The 20685-nt window shown below is 37.7% G+C and overlaps 1 protein-coding gene across 10 annotated transcripts in view; it reads right to left on the bottom strand.

The window, feature by feature from the left end:
* PRKCZ (protein kinase C zeta) overlaps nucleotides 1-20685 on the bottom strand; it is a 158768-nt gene that overhangs the window by 55124 nt on the left and 82959 nt on the right. For 8 of the 10 annotated variants that reach the window (XR_012155570.1, XM_073316898.2, XM_073316904.1 and 5 more), the window contains one exon: nucleotides 8321-8406. Coding sequence is in view for 9 of the 10 variants with exons in the window: in XM_073316898.2 (XP_073172999.1) it covers nucleotides 8321-8406 (86 nt within the window). In the remaining variant the exon portion in view is untranslated. Of the gene's footprint in view, nucleotides 1-8320; nucleotides 8407-11842; nucleotides 11925-20685 lie in introns of all 10 variants that reach the window. The other 2 variants (XM_073316902.2, XM_073316901.2) reach the window with 1 other exon arrangement.

Here is a 20685-nt window from a genome sequence, read left to right as displayed (position 1 = left end):
CATCAGCATGGCTAAATTTTGCCATTTTACCCAGTAGAGAAAAAGGCATGTTTGCAATCGATATATTTACTTTAAATAGCATTCCATTACAAAATAAGCTGTTATATATATTTTCAAAGGGGCAAAGTGCCTAATGGAGGCAGGCTTTAAAATGTATGGTTTACGAGCACTGGGATTACACTTTCTCAGACTTCTTATGCTCCAAGCCAGGCCATTCAATGGAAACGCTTCCGATACAAGAACTGGGGAGGGTATATGGGCTATGACCATACGCACAGAACGGGAGTCAGGACTCCTAGGGTCTGATTGCAGCTTTTGCCATTGCATGACCTTAGAACAGGGGTTCTCAAACTGGGGGTCGTGACCCCTGAAGTTATTACATGGGTGGTCGCGAGCTGTCAGCCTCCACCCCAAACCCCACTTCATCTCCAGCATGTAGAATAGCGTTAAATATTTTTTAAACTATTTTTAATTTTTTTTGGGGGGGGGGGGAATGTGTGTGTGGGGGGGTCACACTCAGAGGCTTGCTACGTGAAAGGGGGCACCAGTACAGAAGTTTGAGAACCACTGCCTTAGAACCTGTGTGTCAGTGGAGCAATGGTGAGAGAGATATAGTGAGAAATAATGACAGGTTTCAGAGTTACAGCCGTGTTAATCTGTATTCGCAAAAAGAAAAGGAGTACTTGTGGCACCTTAGAGACTAACCAATTTATTTGAGCATAAGCTTTTGTGAGCTACAGCTCACTTCATTGGATGCATACTGTGGAAACTGCAGAAGACATTATATACACAGAGACCATGAAACAATATCTCCTCCCACCCCACTCTCCTGCTGGTAATAGCTTATCTAAAGTGATCACTCTCCTTACAATGTGTATGATAATCAAGGTGGGCCATTTCCAGCACAAATCCAGGTTCTCTCACCCTCTGCCCCCCCCCCCCCCCAAACTCTCTCCTGCTGGTAATAGCCCATCCAAAGTGACCACTCTCTTTACAATGTGTATGATAATTAAGGTGGGCCATTTCCAGCATAAATCCAAGTTTAACCAGAACAATGGGGGGGGTGGGGGGGGGGTTGGAAAAAACAAGCGGAAATAGGCTACCTTGCATAATGACTTAGCCACTCCCAGTCTCTATTTAAGCCTAAATTAATAGTATCCAATTTGCAAATGAATTCCAATTCAGCAGTTTCTCGCTGGAGTCTGGATTTGAAGTTTTTTTGTTGTAAGATAGCGACCTTCATGTCTGTGATTGCGTGACCAGAGAGATTGAAGTGTTCTCCGACTGGTTTATGAATGTTATAATTCTTGACATCTGATTTGTGTTTTTACGTAGAGACTCTCCAGTTTGACCAATGTACATGGCAGAGGGGCATTGCTGGCACATGATGGCATATATCACATTGGTAATCAAAAAGGCTGACAAAGGAGGTGCTGTTGTCATCATGAATAAGTCGGAACATGAACAAGAGGCTGCTTGGCAGCTCTCCAACACCACTTTCTACAAGCTATTACCCTCTGATCCCACTGAGAGTTACCAAAAGCAACTTCAGCATTCCTGAAAAAGCACAAGATCAAATCCGCACAGACACACCCCTGGAACCCCGACCTGGGATATTCTGTCTACTACCCAAGATCCATAAACCTGGAAATCCTGGGCGCCCCATCATCTCAGGCATTGGCACCCTGACAGCAGGATTGTCTGGCTATGTAGACTCCCTCCTCAGGCCCTACACTACCAGCACTCCCAGCTACCTTTGAGACACCACTGACTTCCTGAGGAAACTACAATCCATCGGTGATCTTCCTGAAAACACCATCCTGGCCACTATGGATGTAGAAGCCCTCTACACCAACATTCCACACAAAAATGGACTACAAGCCGTCAAGAACACTATCCCCGATAATGTCACGGCTAACCTGGTGGCTGAACTTTGTGACTTTGTCCTTACCCATAACTATTTTACATTTGGGGACAATGTATACTTTCAGATCAGCGGCACTGCTATGGGTACCTGCATGGCCCCACAGTATGCCAACATTTTTATGGCTGATTTAGAACGCTTCCTCAGCTCTCGTCCCTTAACGCCCCTACTTTACTTATGCTATATTGATGACATCATCATCTGGACCCATGGAAAAGAAGGACCTTTGATAGCGGAGCATGTGTTGAAATATAGGCTTCCAACAAGTATCTTGCGATGAAATATTTTCTAACGCAAGCAGTTTAAACAATAGACACCTTGTAGTATAACTAACATGTTTTCTAGACCTTTTATCATTTTTGTTGCTCTTCTCTGGACTTTCTCCAGTATGTCCACATCCTTTCTGAAATGTGGCACTCAGAACTGGACACAATACTCTAGTTGAGGCCTAATCAGTGTGGAGTAGAGCAGAAGAACTACTATTTGTCAGGCATGGTCTAGAGAATACTCTGTCCTGCCTTGACTGCAGGGGGCTGGACTAGAAGACTTCTTCAGGTTCCCCTTCCAGTCCTATGATTCTGTGGTGTTTTTCCTGTAAGCCACTGAGAAGGGACTTAGGATATAGTTTAATTAAATGCAAAAAAACCAAACCCTGAAACAAAACAAAAATTCTCCTCAAAACGCTTGAATGTTGAGCATTCCCAATTTGCAGCAATGTATCACATCTCTGGGACATAATATATGTACCATTAATGAGAAGGAGTTCATTAATGGCAATGTAGGTTTCATTTAGAGATCATCCTAACCTGGTTTCAAGTCTACAGATTTTATGCCAAGGGGACTATCTGCACCAAGGGTTAGCAGGACTGGGTCACTACCCTACAAGAGAAACATCTCTGAATTGTCTATTTATTGAAAAATAGGAGTTTATGCCTGTTTTCCTGCAATGATTAGAATGCCTCTCAGAAAAGGATACTCTAAATGTACCACCCGTATATTCACAGATAGAAGCTAAACCAAGAAGGTTTCAATTTTCATTTTGTTCTGTTGCTTTTTATTTTGCCTCTTGGCCCAATACCAATTGCCATTTGCTTCTGCAGTTTTTAACAAGAGTCACTATTTCCTGTCACAACTTGATGTATGTGTCAAATCAAGTTATTTTATATCCATATTGTTCCACTGTTTAATATGACTCATTAACATAAGATAAGATACCTGTATTGTGTTCCAATACCTGGCTCTCCAGATACTTAGAAACAGTCTCTTTCAATGGCAACCTATATTCATATTATTATGAGATATAGTGGTGTGATATGTTTTATTGCCAGAATTACAACCTTGGTCTCCATACAAATTAACTCGGGTACAGATCATTCTTTCCAATTTTGATCTCTCACCACCTTTACTTTCCTCCTTTAAAATTCATTTTTTTTTAAAATTTTCATGTATTAGAGTCTCCCACCACTGATTTTTTCTTGAAATGTTTCAGATTTAGAGGCCAAGATGTTGGAGAGATGTGAAATAGTAGAAGATTTTCAGTTCTGAAAAAAGGTCCTGTAATATTTTTCAGACATGTCCCAAAAACTGCCCACAGCCACAATAAATGTACAATAACTTGAAATAGCCATTCCATTTAAAAAAAATCCAGTTTCCACATTTCCTTTTGGCCTAAAATTTTTTATGGTTAGTCTCTGTCCAAAGGATTTTGAATAAAATCATTTAAACTGTCTGAGCTATGCAAGCATGACAAGTAATTAAACTACTTTTTTAAAAAAAACATGATTTAAACAGGTTTTTTCCCCCATCTTTACAATTTTTTTCAACATTACAATTAGCTCTATTTGAGGCCAGATAGCTTTGCCACATTTGAAAATACCCGATTAAGAAGTTGTAATTGACGCATGCATTTCATTTTCATAATTTCTAATTGATCATTTAATTATATATCAAATTAAGTTGTGCATAAATGTGCTATTATAAAACTGGAGGTGTACATTTAGTCTGTGCATACATTAGGAGATAGACAGCAGATAGAGACAGAGATAGAAATACATACAAGGTTTTCTGGGCCAAAATTTTGTACCATTCTTAGCCTCTATGGAAGCGCTAGTGTGCACAGGTTTCAAGGTTACCACTGGGTGTGTTTTAAGTCCTGGGCCATATGTGGCCTAGATCCTGTAAATACTTACACGCAGCTTATTATGCACGTGATCAGTCCCATCAGCTGCAATTGCAATACACATGCATGTAAAGTTCAGCAGATGCCTAAGTGTTACAGGATCTGAGTCTAATCCAGGTCAGAATACGTAAAGGACAGTAGCAGCTCATATTCGGACTATACTGGTAGCCATGATAAGAATTTTTAGGAAAAACAAAGGCCTAACACTTTCACACTGAGAACACATTTATTTTATATGTAGTAATTCATTTTATTGTAATATTTGTAGCTTGTTTTCCTTTCTTAAATTTCCCTCGCCAATTTTGCGCTCTCACACACACACACACGTTTAAACAAACATCTTCATAGCTCATTCTCTCAGTGATCTAAACTCACAATACTGAATTTGTGACAACTAACTATTCCTCTTGCAAAAAACCCCAAAAACCCATACAACAAATACAGGACTATGACAACTTCAGATTCAAACAGAAGGAGAAACTGGTTTGTGAGACAGAGCTTTTATTAAAAAACAATCAATAATAAAGAATAGAATTCAAGAGACTACTTCTTTCAGTTTCCTCTCTCAGGTCTGAGTGTGTTAAGATCTTGTTCAAAATGTAGATAAAGTTGACTGCCCATATTAACCAAATGTAGCATGGGCAAAGGATTAGAGCTGGCTAGATTGTAATAGATTCACTAACATTTGCACATTTTCCCTATCTGCTATATTTATTTTGAACTTCAAGTGTTGCTAGGTGGCACACAGACAAAAAACTGACAGGAATTTGAACCACATTGTTATTTGAAAAAGAAAAAACTCCGAGAACATCACAGTAATTGATCACAAGTATTTCTAATAAAGGGGAATTATAACGTCCTTACAGTCCACCTTACCATACCTACACACTAACATTGGTAGCAGTGCATGTCAGCAGGATAGTTTGGGTAATCAAAATACATAATCAAAAAGCTCATATTAAAAATGTCATCCACTGGTTGGGGGGAAACCCATTAAACGATGAATTAAAAAGGTGTCACTTAACACATGCACCGAAATATGATGAAAGGTATGAAATTACCTTTTTTAACCCCCAAGTGTACATCCATTACCACTTTAGCTAGGTTCCTTGTTATTTCTTATACACAAAAGTAACTGTCACATTAAGAAGCTGAATACTTCCCACTTGTGATTAATTGTAAGTTTTCTTTAATCAGCGCCATGTATGCAAACAGCATGCATTTTAGCCATTTTGCCCAACAAGCTGACTCTGAAACCAACCTAACTTAGATTCTCAAATGCCGATCATTTAATCATTCCAGTCTCAATTTTCTCCCTTATCCACAGCACCTTTTGACAGCTCAAGAATGTTCTCTACTCCCAACCTACAGGCTGGCGCCGGCAGCCACTGTAACAGTCCCAGACCCTTCCCATTACTCTTGGTCTTCCCATGATTCACTGTATTCTTGAAAGCTGCACATGCAGTCTTGCACTCCTCCCCCACTTCAGGCTTATACCAAACTCTGAAGGCTGTGATGTAACTGTTCCGAGCCCGAAGACAGTGAAAGTCTATCTTGTCTAGCAAACCTGTAAGCTGCAGTTTGGCTTTCAGATCCTCTTCTGTGGAATCAATCGCTTACAGGAACACAGTGCCCATCACAAAATGGTTAAGTCACTTTGAATCCTTACTAGTAGTAGTCGCAGAGTGAATGATCTTTCTTAAGCCCGTCTGCACTATCTAGAAGGATTTGTAGTTCTGCACCAGTGAAGAATGGGGCCTAAGATCACAAGCAACAAATATAGAGTATGGGAAAGGAATAGTTAACTTTTTCCCTTTTTAAAAATATTGACTATACCCGCTGCACCTTTCTATCTTTAACTGGCTAGTTTCTTGCAGACATAATGGAGAAGAGATCCAAGGTTTCCCAGCCATAAATCTAGGAAGGAAAGCCTCATAGTTCTCTCATCCAAAGCCCTGGGTTTCATAAGGGGCCAGAGGAGTCCACTTGCTTAGACTCCAAGTACCAATGGCAAAAAGAGAGCAGATCTACTGGACATTTTATGTAAATGTTGAAGAACAATTTGAATTCAGACCTTCTGGGCTTCTTCTGACACAACACAAATAATTTGACATGAATTTCTATTTATTTTGTCACAAACTAAAAATAATGGAGAGTCATACTGGGGTCAGGCTAAATAGCTTACAAAAGGCCTCCAATAATAAGACATTTAAAGAAAATGTCAGACTGCAAAAATGACAACTTAGTGACTGACATCCTTGAGCGAGGCACTGCAGATCAAGAAACAGGAACTGAGGGTTAGTTGTTAATTACATATACTTATAATCTTAGGAGCGGTCACTGTTGTGTGTGGGCACAAAGGCTTGTGAACATCTAAATTAATCTAATAACTCTTTTACTCCGTTCCTGTTCAAGTGCACTTGAGGTTCACAGTGAAAGAGAAAAGGTTATATAATTGAGGGCACTTTAAGACTGCAACTGAGCTGTATACAGTGTTATAAGCCCACTTAAATATATATATATATATATAGTACAGAATATATATTTTTTTAACATTATGCTAATAATCAAGGAGGTTAAAATTCAGGATTTACAAGTGCCCATTTCAAATTGCTATTTTTGAGAAGTATGTGTCAGAGTTATGAGTGTTCATAAGTAAATTAACAAGTACAATCTACAGTGCTGTTGAATATAACATTAACAGAGTTGTACACGCAAGCCCTTCCACCTCCTTTCACATGATATACCCTTCATTCGTGCAGTATTTTTAAAAGAAAAGAATTAAAATACAAAGACAAGAAATTAAGTGGACTACAGTGTTCGCCTTATTATAGGTGTATTATAAAGTGATTTTTTTAATGAATTCAGAAGTTTACAGAATTGACTATAAAAACTCATTCAGGGCTGAAGGTAGATATTTAATTTGCATATATATATATATATACACACACACACATATACACACACACAAATTTTTGTCATCTATGGTATACTGTTTGCTGCCTTTATTACTAGCTTCAGTTGTATTCTTATGGTGCTGTAGCTCTGAAATGCATTGATTCTCTACACTGAAGTTCAGTGTAAACCAGGCCCATTAGGGATTGTCAACAAAAATAAAATGACCGTGTTAATGTATATCTGTGCTTTTGAAACCTCACTAACTACAGGCCTAATTTTCATAAACATTTTACTAATTACTATAGATTTCTAATTAAAATGTATGTTGTCCAATGGCATATTTTTTGACCATGTAAGTATAATACACAAAAAAAAGGCAAAACACATTCCATAATGTGCATCAAAAACAATACTTTAGTCACTATACTTGTTTAGTATGCGGTGAAAAGGTGCATTATGTATATCTCATTTAAATTTTAATGGTCCACAGATGGAATACTTAACCTTAACGAGTCTTAGATCTCTGTAACACATGTCAAATGGCATTTTTTTTCTAGAGCATTAGAAACAAAAAACTCTATCCAAACAATAGCAAAGATTTGATTCCTTTTACTGCCATACAATATCATTGTTGGATCTAAAAATTAACCCACCTCTTTGCACTTAGGCTTTTATGAAATTCCAAGATGTGTACCTTATATGTGCTGCAAAATTCTGGCACAATGGGCTAGGTTAAGGAAGGAGGAGTCTCAGCCTTAAAGCTACGTTCTCTTGCTTTTATGGACTAAGTCAGATCCTTTACGTTGTTGTATCTTGGCATATATACTGACTTGCAGCTTAAATACATATACCAGAATTCCCCTCTCCTCCCCCACCAATTATATTATATACTAGTTCAGGTTCCAAGCATGTTTAGTCAGGATATTAAGAGATTAAATAAAAATCATTTATATAGACAATGAAAGGCAAGGAATATTGAGGACAATAACTGTGCTTATAGAAAATCAGAACCATAAGAGAGAGGGAAAGAATCTGATCTAAAATATCTTTTAAAAAAAAGCTTGTAAGAGCATTTAAAAGAAAACATTTCCATTAATTATGTACTACTGACCTCATCCCAGACTCTAAATAATTCAAAAACTTCTGACTTTTTCTGGTCGTTGTGCAGGGAATAATATTGCATACTGAATTCACATAAACAAGCATCTCACTTTTCCTTTTCTTTCCCCCACGTTCCAAATACAGGAAAAGCAAACACTGAAAAAACAATGACTGCAGAGCATTACCCAAAAAATGGCATTTTTAGCAACAGTACTCACTCTGTTAAAGCGTTTGGCTTGAAACAGATGCCCATTCACTCGGTAGAGCTTCCTCCATCTTCTTGCTCCACGTCGGTAGATTGATTCTAAGAAGGAAATTAAAAAGGTGTAAAGCAGCAGCATAGTAACATAGCAATACCAGATACACCACGTCACGCAAGTTGTGACTTAAAACATTCTTGCTTTTCTAAACACTAACGCACAGCTAAAATCCCTACTGACAAAAATCAGGATTTTTATTTATTTATTTAAGAAGCCTTAAATGACAGCTTCTGGAGGACGTGCTTTCGCCACTGCCTCTCCCTTTTATCTATCCCTCTCTCTTTTTCTCACATGATTATAATCTTGTTACAGTTCCTTGGCTGCTTGCTGTTTCAAGCTCAGGTGAGATGGATAGATACAGTTAAAGAAACAGTGTTTCTCTATAAACCTCATGCTACTTATTTAACAGTCACCTTAATGGGTAAACATGTAAAGAATGTGTTAGCTGATGATAATGGCATATATTACACAGTATTAAAACATTAATAAAGCTTGTGTGTCCTGTTTTTCAATCTGATTTCCTCTCTCCTGCTTCACAGCATCCTCATGCAAAAGGGCTAACACTTTCCACTAGGAGTCTAATATGCTGGTTGTAAGAGCAATCTCCTAACCAAACCAGCCTGACAATTGGTAACAACTAGGGTTCAGCAAATAATTGATTTTTTTCCCAATTTGGTGATGATGAAACAAAAAATAAATACATCCAGAAACAGTTTAGATTCATTTCAAACCAAAACTAACCCTCACGGAAACAAAAAATTAAAAAAAAATGTTTGAGTTTATTTGAAACGAAAAGTCAATTTGAAAGAAATGTTGAAATGGTTTGTTTAGAAAAATCTGAAACAAACCATTTTGACTTTTTCAAGAAAAATCAACTAATTTTTTATTTGGCTGAAACTATTTGCTGAGTTCCTCCTGAATTCATGAACAGTTTTGGTCACCGCCAAACTGTATTCTGTTAAGTGAAACAATTTTGCTTAGCCCTAGCGGTGAATAGCACCAGATTCTGATTCCCTAACCTGCTATCCAGCTATCCTCAGAAGATTTCTGTGTGGCTAGATCCCTAACTCAAGTATCTTTAAACCCTGTAAACTTGAGTTACTTACCAACTGATCTACTATAATGTTCTTTGGCACATTATCCAGGGATATTATTTTTAAAAAAGTAATGAATAAAGGTAGTTTAGAAGATTTTTAAAAATAAGACCGTGAAACTCAAGCAAATTATTTTAATTAACAAAGGAAAACATTTTATTGCTTCTAAAAGTAAAGTCAGAACAAAAATCCAGATTATATTTAAAGAAATGGATTTATAAAATTTGTTTTCTTATGATATAGTACTGAACTCTGAAGTGGGAAGACAGTCAATGTTTAATTCTTGGCAAATTAATTCAAAATGATGTTCAGGTCATCATCTTTAAACTTTTTGGCTTTCGAGAAGTCAGAAATAAATCCTAAATGTAAACACATTTATGAAGCTTATATTATTAGAAGCTTGACTCACTTTAACAATAGTCAGTTGTATATTTGCCATTGTTATGACTAAAAATAGATGAAATAAAATGATCTTCCAACAAAAGAAAAATGTATTTAAGTCTGCATTAGCGAAAACTACTTCTGATCTTTTCTCCTGTGTGTAATGAGTGCACATTGGTACTACGTCCAGTTTTTAGATTTCTCATAGTTTGTCCTACAAAACTAAGGCAAGTTTTTCTAAAAAGGGGACAATGGATTATTGAGAAGGTTTCTGACCACGCTGGAAATTTCAGCTCCAAATCTGAAAATACGTGCACACACGTATAAATTTACCATGCAAGTAGTCCCATTATAAATTTAAGGATCAGGACCTTAAAAGAGCACAGTACCTTTAAAATTTATTTAAAAAAAAAATTAATTGCTCGAAAGAAAAAAAACTCTCAAAGAAGCTACAAGTCTCTGTATATAAGAGAGGCATCAAATCCAGAGCTGCTAGTCTAGATAGAGCCTAGATGATGGGATTATGTACCCATATGGCTATTCATGATCTACAAAAATCTAAAGCTTTGATTAAAAAGTAGTTTCTATTTTCATTATTGCAAGGGAAATATTCCATATACGAATTTAATGTAACCAGTGCAAGGCTATGTGCCTGAAACTATGGCTCAGAGGTATGAACTTCACGGCCTACTATTAATTCCAATGGTAGCTTTAAAGGCCTAATTGCACTTTAAAAGATAATCTTTAACTATTTCACTGCGCACTTAACTTTCAAATAGGGGAAAGGATTGGACATGAAGTGCACTAGTGGAAATGGGAGTTGGTTCAGAGAAGAGGGAAGAAAAAAAAATACCGAGGAAGAGGAGATGAAGAAGGAAAAAAAGAAATAAAGGCAAAAATAGCATTGGTCCTTAAGATGAGCATGTTTTCCTGTTGTGCGATGCTGAAAGCAACAAATAAAATACTGAACAAAAAAAAATACGTCACTGGAAATTTAAAGGTTATATTCTACTCTTGATCTTTGGGCAAACTTTCCTGTGACAGTGGGAGATCAATTGTGGATTGCTGGGTGGGATGGTCTGCTTCCTAAAGAGTTTCAATCTTTTAGCTAACAGAACGCGCTCTCGGAAACTGCCCTATCCCAGACATCCAGAAGCAACTGTGGATTAACAGGCTGTGAATTTGGGTAATAAATAGCAATATTCACTTTCACCAGTTCCTCAGCTTGATTCCTCTATCTCATCATAATAACCATAGTTTTATCTTGGTTGAGTCTGAGCCAGATCATTCTAATCCAAGCAGACACTGGACAAGACAGTTGACTGCACTGGGTACATGTGACAAAGATGAAAAACGGAGCACCATGTGTATATGGAAAACTCTACAACCCAAGCAACCTTATGATCTCTGACATTGGCCTCACATACAAATTCATCAGCACAGAATCCTGCAGTAACCTGCAGTGAGACTGTCCTCAGGATAGCAGGTCAATTTCACTACGCTATCCCTGTGAGACCTCTCAGCAAGCAAAGAACAGTGACTTAAAAAATGACTCCATCCTCAACACAGACAGCAGCCATGTCACCATTGACCACAAAATATTGCTATCAACGGCAGCTGGCAGAGCTAATAAAACTAGTACGGACATAGGATTCTTGGTCATCACCAGAAGCTGGAGATAGTTAAGCAATGAAAACAGTGCAGTCTCCATACCACATGCAGGACAAAAACTGGATTGACCCGGGCAACAAAATCCGAAGAATTTAGCATTGCGAGAGTGGCTTCACCTATTTATTTCCAATCTTTGCCAAAAGGGGGAGATTACACTCTAAAAATAACTAGCTAAACTATCAATGTCAAAAACATTTCTTAGAGCAAGTGCCTAAGTAATTCTTCCTTATGCATGGATTGCACCATGGGATGCACTGACCATCAGCTAGAATGTTTCTTCTTAGACCATCACAGGGCCTAATAACATCAGCCACACTATCAGAGGCTCGTTCACCTGCACATCCACCAATGTGATCTATGCCATCATGTGCCAGCAATGCCCCTCTGCCATGTACATTGGTCAAACTGGACAGTCTCTACGTAAAAGAATAAATGGACACAAATCAGATGTCAAGAATTATAACATTCATAAACCAGTCGGAGAACACTTCAATCTCTCTGGTCACGCAATCACAGACATGAAGGTCGCTATCTTAAAACAAAAAAACTTCAAATCCAGACTCCAGCGAGAAACTGCTGAATTGGAATTCATTTGCAAATTGGATACTATTAATTTAGGCTTAAATAGAGACTGGGAGTGGCTAAGTCATTATGCAAGGTAGCCTGTTTCCTCTTGTTTTTTCCTACCCCCCCCCCCAGATGTTCTGGTTTAACTTGGATTTAAACCTGGAGAATGGTCAGTTTAGATGAGCTATTACCAGCAGGAGAGTGAGTTTGTGTGTGTATGGGGGTGGGGGGGATGTGAGAAAACCTTGATCTATGCAGGAAATAGCCCGACTTGATTATGTAAAGAGTTGTCACTTTGGATGGGCTAGCACCAGCAGGAGAGTGAATTTGTGTGGGGGGGTGGAGGGTGAGAAAACCTGGATTTGTGCTGGAAATGGCCCACCTGTTGATCACTTTAGATAAGCTATTACCAGCAGGACAGTGGGGTGGGAGGAGGTATTGTTTCATGATTTCTGTGTGTATATAAAGTCTGCTGCAGTTTCCACGGTAAACATCTGATGAAGTGAGCTGTAGCTCACGAAAGCTCATGCTCAAATAAATTGGTTAGTCTCTAAGGTGCCACAAGTACTCCTTTTCTTAATGTTTCTTTTGTAATCCGTCACTAAGAATATGGTCTGTATGGAGTCAGAAAATGGGGAATAGTATAACACAGAATTGACACACACTGCAGATTCTGCCTATCAAAAACAATGGCTGCAACATCTTCGAGAATACTTAGTAAACATTAACTCAAAATGAAAATGGCTGGCTCACATTTTTAGTATTCTTTTATCCACTTTTTTCAATGGTCACATTTCAGAACTACCTGTCATAGCTTTCAAGGACTGTAGAGTGGGAAGATAAGAACTGGAATGGGTGCTCTTGCTTCATTTCCTTCCTGACACCATGTAGCTGAAGACAGAGATGGGAAGCCAAAGCCTCCGACAGCACAATGGGGTGGCAGAAATTTGTAGAGGAGCAGCACTCACAGACTTTACAGTGGTAAAGAATGTTCTGTAATTTTTACCTCTAGAGAAACAACTGTAATGCAAAGTTCCAATTATCTAAATCCTCCTTTTGGTTTACGATTTTAAAAAAGGGAGAGACAGCGTAGCATCCTAGCACAGCCACATTACATTCTCTTTATTGTTTGACTACTGCTCCAGATGGATCAAAAAATGTAACAAAACCATGGAATGAAGAGATAGGAGTGAGCTAAGTAGTATGAAGAGTAGGAGGAAACTGCTGACTTTGAAAATAATGCAATGAGCCCTCAGCTACACTAGCCTTAACAGGTTTTTTTCCTTAGTCCATCAATGAGTTCAATGGTTGGCAAATCCTTTAATAAACTTTTTTCATTTTATCATATTTCACAAAAAATCCTATGTTTAAAGAAACCAGTACCTATTTTGCTACTCAATACAAAATGAAGTTTACCTGACTAAATACTCCCTACCTTCCCGTCTCCTTCCCAATACAAACTAATTTTCACTTGAAAAAGAAACTTATTGCTGTTGGTATTTCTTGTCACTTTTTGTGTACCAATACCACTGCATGCCTCAGTACCAACTGGATAGAGACACTTGTGCTTAGGACTCAAGATAGAGTTACCAACTAGTCCTGGCACATAAAGTTGCCAATAAGCAGCCACAAGGTCTGAAAGCCTCCAACAAAGGAGAATTAGGAAATGTACTTGCTGCATTCTAGGATAATGATGTAAGAATAAGGAATGCCAGTAAGTGACTGGTCTTTATTTTCTGGTTCCATTCAAATGACATTGGTCAGGGTCACAAAAGCTTATATTCCCATCATAAGGTAGAGGTTAGCAACTACTGACTCTGATGGCTGTTGGACGTAATAAAAAAACTCCATAGTACATATCAAAATAACCCTCACAAAACTAATCCAGCTAATTAATCTCTCACTCACACACACATGATGTATCGCATGGAAGTCAGTAGACCTGAATCCCTTAGAGGGACGAGAGGATTATTCTGCCTCTTAAAGGATATCTTTCAAAAATGACTATTCTTGAACTTCAAAGGTCTCTCCTGAAAACAATTTCTTCTCTGGCTCCTCCCATTTAGCTGCTAAGATAAATAAGCCTCACTCTCCCCCAAAAGACCTAATTAACAAAAGGAGTCTGAGATCTGAGTCAGTCTCAATGTAATTTAGCCCTGATACTTGTTCCTGTTCATTGTCAGGCTCTTTAGCACATTATAATACAGTATGCATTCTCATGTTGCCGTTCCATTTTTGCCCCAGATCAGCAATTACTTTCCCCACATTCAGATCCTCAAAGATTCAGGATATGTTGTTGGATGCTTGACTCAGGTAGAATCCTGAATGAAAATCAAACACATATCTACCAGGAGTAGACTTTTGAATTTTCGTCCCATGTAAGACTTGCCAAAATCATTGGTTTTCATCCAAAACTGAAAATTATTTTGCATTTTGAAATCTATACTTTATCTCCTCAACTGTTGTTCTCAGAGTAGCATTTAATAGCTTTATCCAAATCTTTTGGATGTACACAAATCCTTTACTTGTTTGTTTGTATTACAATGGCCATCCTGTAAACTCAGGCAGTTGGTGTCTGAATTTCTTCTGTAACTTCTAAATAAACCATCAGGTCAAATTCAACTTGAATTTCATTGACAGTGGGACTTTACTTCGTGCATGCATTGTGGCAACACACCGGAACGTATCAATGTAACATATTATAGCCTAATGAACCCGAGACCATAAAAAGCCTGATCAAATTCTTTAAGGTGGTCTTTTGTATTCTGTTTAGTAGGCGAGTTGACCATTTATGTTTGCAAACTGTTTATCAACCCAAGGCTACATAGGACTTTCTGTTGTACTATTTTAAACTGAGCGCTCTCTCAGTCAAACATGCCACTGTGGCTTTCCTACAGGGCTCATTTTGTGCCCACTACATGAAACAAAAGCTTTTTTAACATTGGACAGTTAATCATTTTGTTTATGCTTCCCCGTGATCACACTACATTCAGCGCCATATCTGTTTGTTAAACCTTGCTTCACAAATTTATTAAAGGAGATCCAACAAAGAAATCGGCTTCTGCAACGTAAGAGCTTTGCCCTCTGGCTGCACGTCCATCAAAGTCTTTCCTATTTTATTTATTATTTAAATTTTATATATAAAAATCACTCTGGGCTTAGAGCAACACGTTCGCAAAATGGTTGCTTTTACTGAACGCATGACACCAGAACCCTTGTATTGGGTACCTTTGTATCATGTTATAATTAATTCCACATTTACGATAAACAAATCAAAAATGGTCTCTTGGTTTATCTTTGCATTCTGTTCTTTATACTCTGATATGATTTTTTTATTGGATGCACTTCAGTTCTTTCACTGTTTCCTCACACTTACATTTTGGAAACAATTTTGCACTAGTCCTGCAAAGATCCACGGTTCTTTGCAAAGTCAAGTACATGGTTGTTTTAACCTGAATACCAGGTACATCACAAATAAGTGTGCGTCAGTGTATAGGTTAACTTTTCAAATTCACATGCTTTGTTACATATGTCTATAATCTAATAGTCAGAAGCTCTCCATGGCAGCTGATATCTTTTACATAAAATGTACTTTTCCCCCAGTGACATTATCAATGGGATAAAAATAAATCTTTAACGTTTTAATTATCTACCAGTTCTCCTTCTTTATGCTCCTCTTGGAAGATATTACACAACTCCAGTGCTGTTGGGTCTTCTGCATGTACCAGTATGGAGGATTTTACCATCTCCAATTCCTCTTTGGAAAGAAACAATCTTGTGTGAGCTATGTATAGAGAGGGCAGCCACTAGGTATATGCTTGGGCACAGACTCTTGCAACAGTAAACCAGACTTATTTATATAGTACCCAAAAGTGTGTAAGACAACAGGTCCCTGCCAGAAAGACTTTACAATCTCAGACAAAATCTGGATCAAGGATGGGGTGAGGAGGGAATCGAACATCATGGCAAAATAACCAAGCTGATGTGTGCTATGTGACATTTTGGGTCTGTATTTTATGGCACCACGTTTTCTAGGCACCAACAGCAAAAAAAAATAAAATACTAACCATGAGCTTTTAGGTAAAATGCCAAGGTAATACCACCTAAACCATTTCTGACAGTCAATTGTTTATTTTTGAGTATTGAATGTAGACTGACCTATGTAGTCAGTATTAGAAGTGGCCAGGACACCTGTCCAATTCCCTACAAGAAAAGAGTTAGTAAATAATTTACATTAAACAAATCAAGTCATTCTGAATGTTGAAAAACATGTGAAGTATGTCTTCTCAAAACATGGAAAGCAAGGAAAAATGCTTGGGCCTATGAATATACTAGTATATTAAAAGAGCAGGAAATTTAAGTGGAATGTGACTAATGACATGTTCTGAAAAAGCCGAACTGTATATAACCACCCTACTGATTATCCAGATAATCTTTGGTGGAAACCTTGCATCCTTGTTGTACCACCCTAATAGAAACCAACCCTTAAAGCCATTAATATGATTAGAGTCTGCTAATACAATAGCTTAATCTGTAGCTCTTAAAAAGACTGTCCTTGGGCACCGATCTTTTTTTGGTGGGGGGGCGTGTATCTGATGCTGCTTTTGTTTTTGAAAGATGTACAGTTTGATTGCAGGCAATTAAATTTTTTTTAGACAAGTATTCTCATTCTCAGTTTCAGGTTGAAACTACAGCATCTGTGAATGTATTAATTCTGATAGCATTCATCTTTATTTTCAAAGAGAAAATCTATTGAATAAACATGTAATAAATAAAAGCTACACATTTAAACGCTCATTAGAGTTCCCACTCAGTTCAGAGCTTGGTATCAGTTCCAATGATTCAGAACCTCAACAAAAATGATGAAAAACCACGGGGCAAGTTGAATTTTAAACACTGCAATATATTTTAACCAGCTGACTGGAGTGTTCATCTGTGTGTTTGAGCCATAGATTAGCATCAGTACAGTATTGTTGTATGTTGTACATATCTTGAATAGGTGATATTAATGAATGAAAAGAACATGTCCTGGGTGTCAGATTTTATTATTGCAAGTAATATTCTTTCATTATAAATGTTTACACTTCTATACAATTTTTCAGTCTAGAAAAGATAAATCACTTGCAGCAGTACTGGTAAGTAAGTATCAAACAGAAAACCAGAGAGAGGGTTAGCAGCTCAAGCAAACATATTTAGGATCAAGTTGGGCTCAATAGTGGAGATAATAGATGCCTTTGAACTAGATGGGGATCATTAAGTATTTAAAACTTGTGGCCAGATGCTTAGCTTCAGTAACTTGGTATGGTTCCATTACTTTTAATTGATTTAGACAAGTTTTCTTGATTTTAAGGGAAAGGGTTGTTGACAGAAAAAAAATCAGGTAGGTTTCCTTTTGTTTTCTTAATAACCAAATCCATACGATGGTGAAGATTCTGAGTGAGATCCCAGGCATATAACCTTAACAAGAAATTTAGCATATTTGGGTGTGGGGGACAGACACGCAGAAAGTAAACCAGTGTCTTGTAGAAGAGTAGCCAATGTAACAGCTGTTTTCTGGGTTTCTGAAAATGATGCTGCTCTGTGAATTATATTAATAAATTCAGATAAGCTGCACTTTGTCTCTGTCAAATTAGCCTTAAGATTCTCCATGTCTGTCTATAAATTAGACTAAGAACATAGTATCCAATGTCTATGCCAGACATAGATCTTTGAAGTTTTAAATTATTTTATCTAACAGTTCTTGTTCCTCTTTATGCTTGTCCTGGAACATATTACCCATCTCCAGTGCTATTAGGTCTTATGCTTGTACCAGAATGGAGGATTTTACTCTCTTCAACTCCTTTTTGGAAAGAAGAAATCCTGTCTGAGCAACGTACAGACAGGGCCTCCTTTCTCTCTTCAAACAAAGAAATAATGCAATTCTGTAGCCCAGGGTTTTTTGACCATTCAAAAATTGACATACTATATTTAACGTTGAGGGCCTTGAAATAAGAAGCGAGCTTTCATATGAATGTCTATTAGGATACTCTCAAGGAATTTTAACTAACAGTTTCTATGGTAACCTAGAGTCCTAAAAGCATACAGTGTCTGAGAAAACGCATTTAAAAACTATGTTTAAATAAACAAAGTTGTGACACAAACTATCAATATCTGCAATATTCAAGTTAACACTGACACTCCATCTTTAATACAACCTTCAGGCAACTAATAAAAGTGGGTTGCATTAAGCAGGGAACGAAACCCCAAGCCTCTTTCTGGGGTTCTACGTTTATGCATTTAACAGTTTTTTATTCTGTATCTGTATAGCAACTGGCACAATGGACTCCCCATATTCACGAAGGCCTCTGTGTGCTACTGTAAATACAAACAGTAAAAAACTCAGCGCTGTTCATTTTTCTAACATGCAGGAAATATGAACAGGTTTTCTTCATACTGTCTGAAGCTAAAAACCCTGAATGACACAGTAAGTTTAGAACAGCTCAGATTTTACTATATCTGTGTTGGCAAAAAATAAACCCTACATGTTCCTAGAATCTATAGTAATCAGAATCTAAAAGAATACGTTTATAGAGTTTGCAAAGCCTATTAACTTTTTAGTGCTTAGTTTAGGAAGTCTACAATGAATAAAAAAATGTTTTGACAAAACTAAATTTAAAACCTCTGGCATTAACCTTTGAAAACAAAAGAAATATACAAGCAATTTTGTTCTAAATGATATTGTCACAGCTGAGTTATCTGAAGGTATAAACTGAAAGACCGCAACATGAATGAGGACTACTGAATAACTCCTTTGTGAGCTCCTGATTTTTTTAAACACCAATAGCACGTACATTAAATGTGAAAGAAATCTGAGGAGTCGTGTTTGATTGAGTCTTAGTTTGACTAACATACCAAAAGATTAATTATATTTTTCTAGCAATTTAGGAAAGAAAATTAAAACCACTGTTTGAATTAAGAGAAAGAAGTATAAGAAGCCTTATTGCAGTAATTGTTATGAGATTTTTTTTATCTTGTTATAGCACTAATTAATATTCCAGTTCTTCACCGTGGTGCACCATGACAGATCACATGTGATCCAAAATCACTCGTGTGATGGCATACAAGAAATAATGACATGTGAGAATTAGCAAATGCTACAACTGTGCTAACCTGAGAAAACAGTGACAGAAAACATCAGAATACAAAAAAGATTTCAACAGGGACTAGATAGGATGTGCTTTACCTATAACCTATGCTTCTGTGCAATGACACAATATCTTCTACAAATATCAAAATGAAATAGTTTACCTACCAACTTGGACAAAAAAGTTAAAGAAAATTAGCTTCTAATTTCTAGGAGAGTTAGGATTAGAGTAAACTGTCAGTATAATGGGATGTTCCACAGGGATAATGGTAAGGAACACTCCTCCAGGTTTGTAGAATGCCAGCTAAGCAGCTTATCTACTACTACTAGAGCCTCAGGGCTGCAGCAGGCTCAACTGCAGATGCACTGCCTTATATAATGAGGGATATAGATGCAGGGGTGTTAAGCCTTCAGATCCTCATATTTTAACTCATGCCCTCCATGTAAAGATGGATTGAGCCCCACATAGAATATAGCTCTCTTGACCACAAGAATCAGGGGCGGCTCTACCAATTTTGCCACCCCAAGCAGTCGCTGCTGAATTGCCGCTGTGCCTGGAAGAGTGGCGGAGCTGCTGCCCCAAAGCCATCGCAGGACACAGACTGCTGCCCCAAGCACCTGCTTGGAAAGCTGGTGCCTGGAGCCAGCCCTGACAAGAATATAGAAACTCTTGTTCCCAGCATTCTGCTCTTTACAGCAAGACTGCATTGTTGCCAATGCCTAAGTAGTTTTACATACTAGCAGAGGGTTGGTTTGGCCAGGATTTGTCACCCAAGTAATTTAAAATGATCGTTCTGTAAGAACAAATCCAAAAAGAGCACTGCTTCTGAGAGCCTGAGCTAATAAAAAAAGAGGAACACTAATCTAATCATCTGTAACTTTAAGGTTTCTGATAGCCAGTTCGAAAGTCCTATGAGAAGTCACCTTCTGTTCTATTGGGTATAAGAAAATGTACAGATTACAGTGAAGAAACTATTAGCTGGTCCTGTGGGAAGCCATAGTAGTGAACTATGCAATAAGCAATTTGCTGTAACAGGTTTAGCCAGTTTGCCAATCTCTCTCACTTTAAAAATGTTGTCGAAAACCCTCACTTTTACAAACAATGGTGTAAAGATGTCTAAAAGTTTTAGACGAGAAGAGCTCATGTCCTACTATTCTAACCTCTTTCAGAAACTGCTGATGCCCACTATTCTCTAGGGATCCTGTGTTCACAATATGTATGTATTTACTGTAACTCTTAGAAGGATGCATATCCTTTTCTTTTATAAATATGCTACCCATAGCATTAATCTCTTTACCATTTACCTCAGATTTCATAGTATAATGGTATACTCCTGGGGGAACCCTGCATCAAAAAATTAAAAATTCTGCAAAATTCAGTACATTTTGTCATAAAACATAATATCATCACACTAGGGCCAGGGCCGTCCCAGCAACTGGCTGCAGAGCCGCTACGGCAGCAGCCGGTGTGGCTATCCCTGGGACCA

The sequence above is a fragment of the Lepidochelys kempii genome, chromosome 18, assembly GCF_965140285.1.
Source record: "Lepidochelys kempii isolate rLepKem1 chromosome 18, rLepKem1.hap1, whole genome shotgun sequence".
NCBI classification, from domain to species: Eukaryota; Metazoa; Chordata; order Testudines; family Cheloniidae; genus Lepidochelys; species Lepidochelys kempii.
The sequence above is the reverse complement of the archived record's forward strand: the minus strand, read 5'-3'. Positions and strand labels throughout refer to the sequence as shown.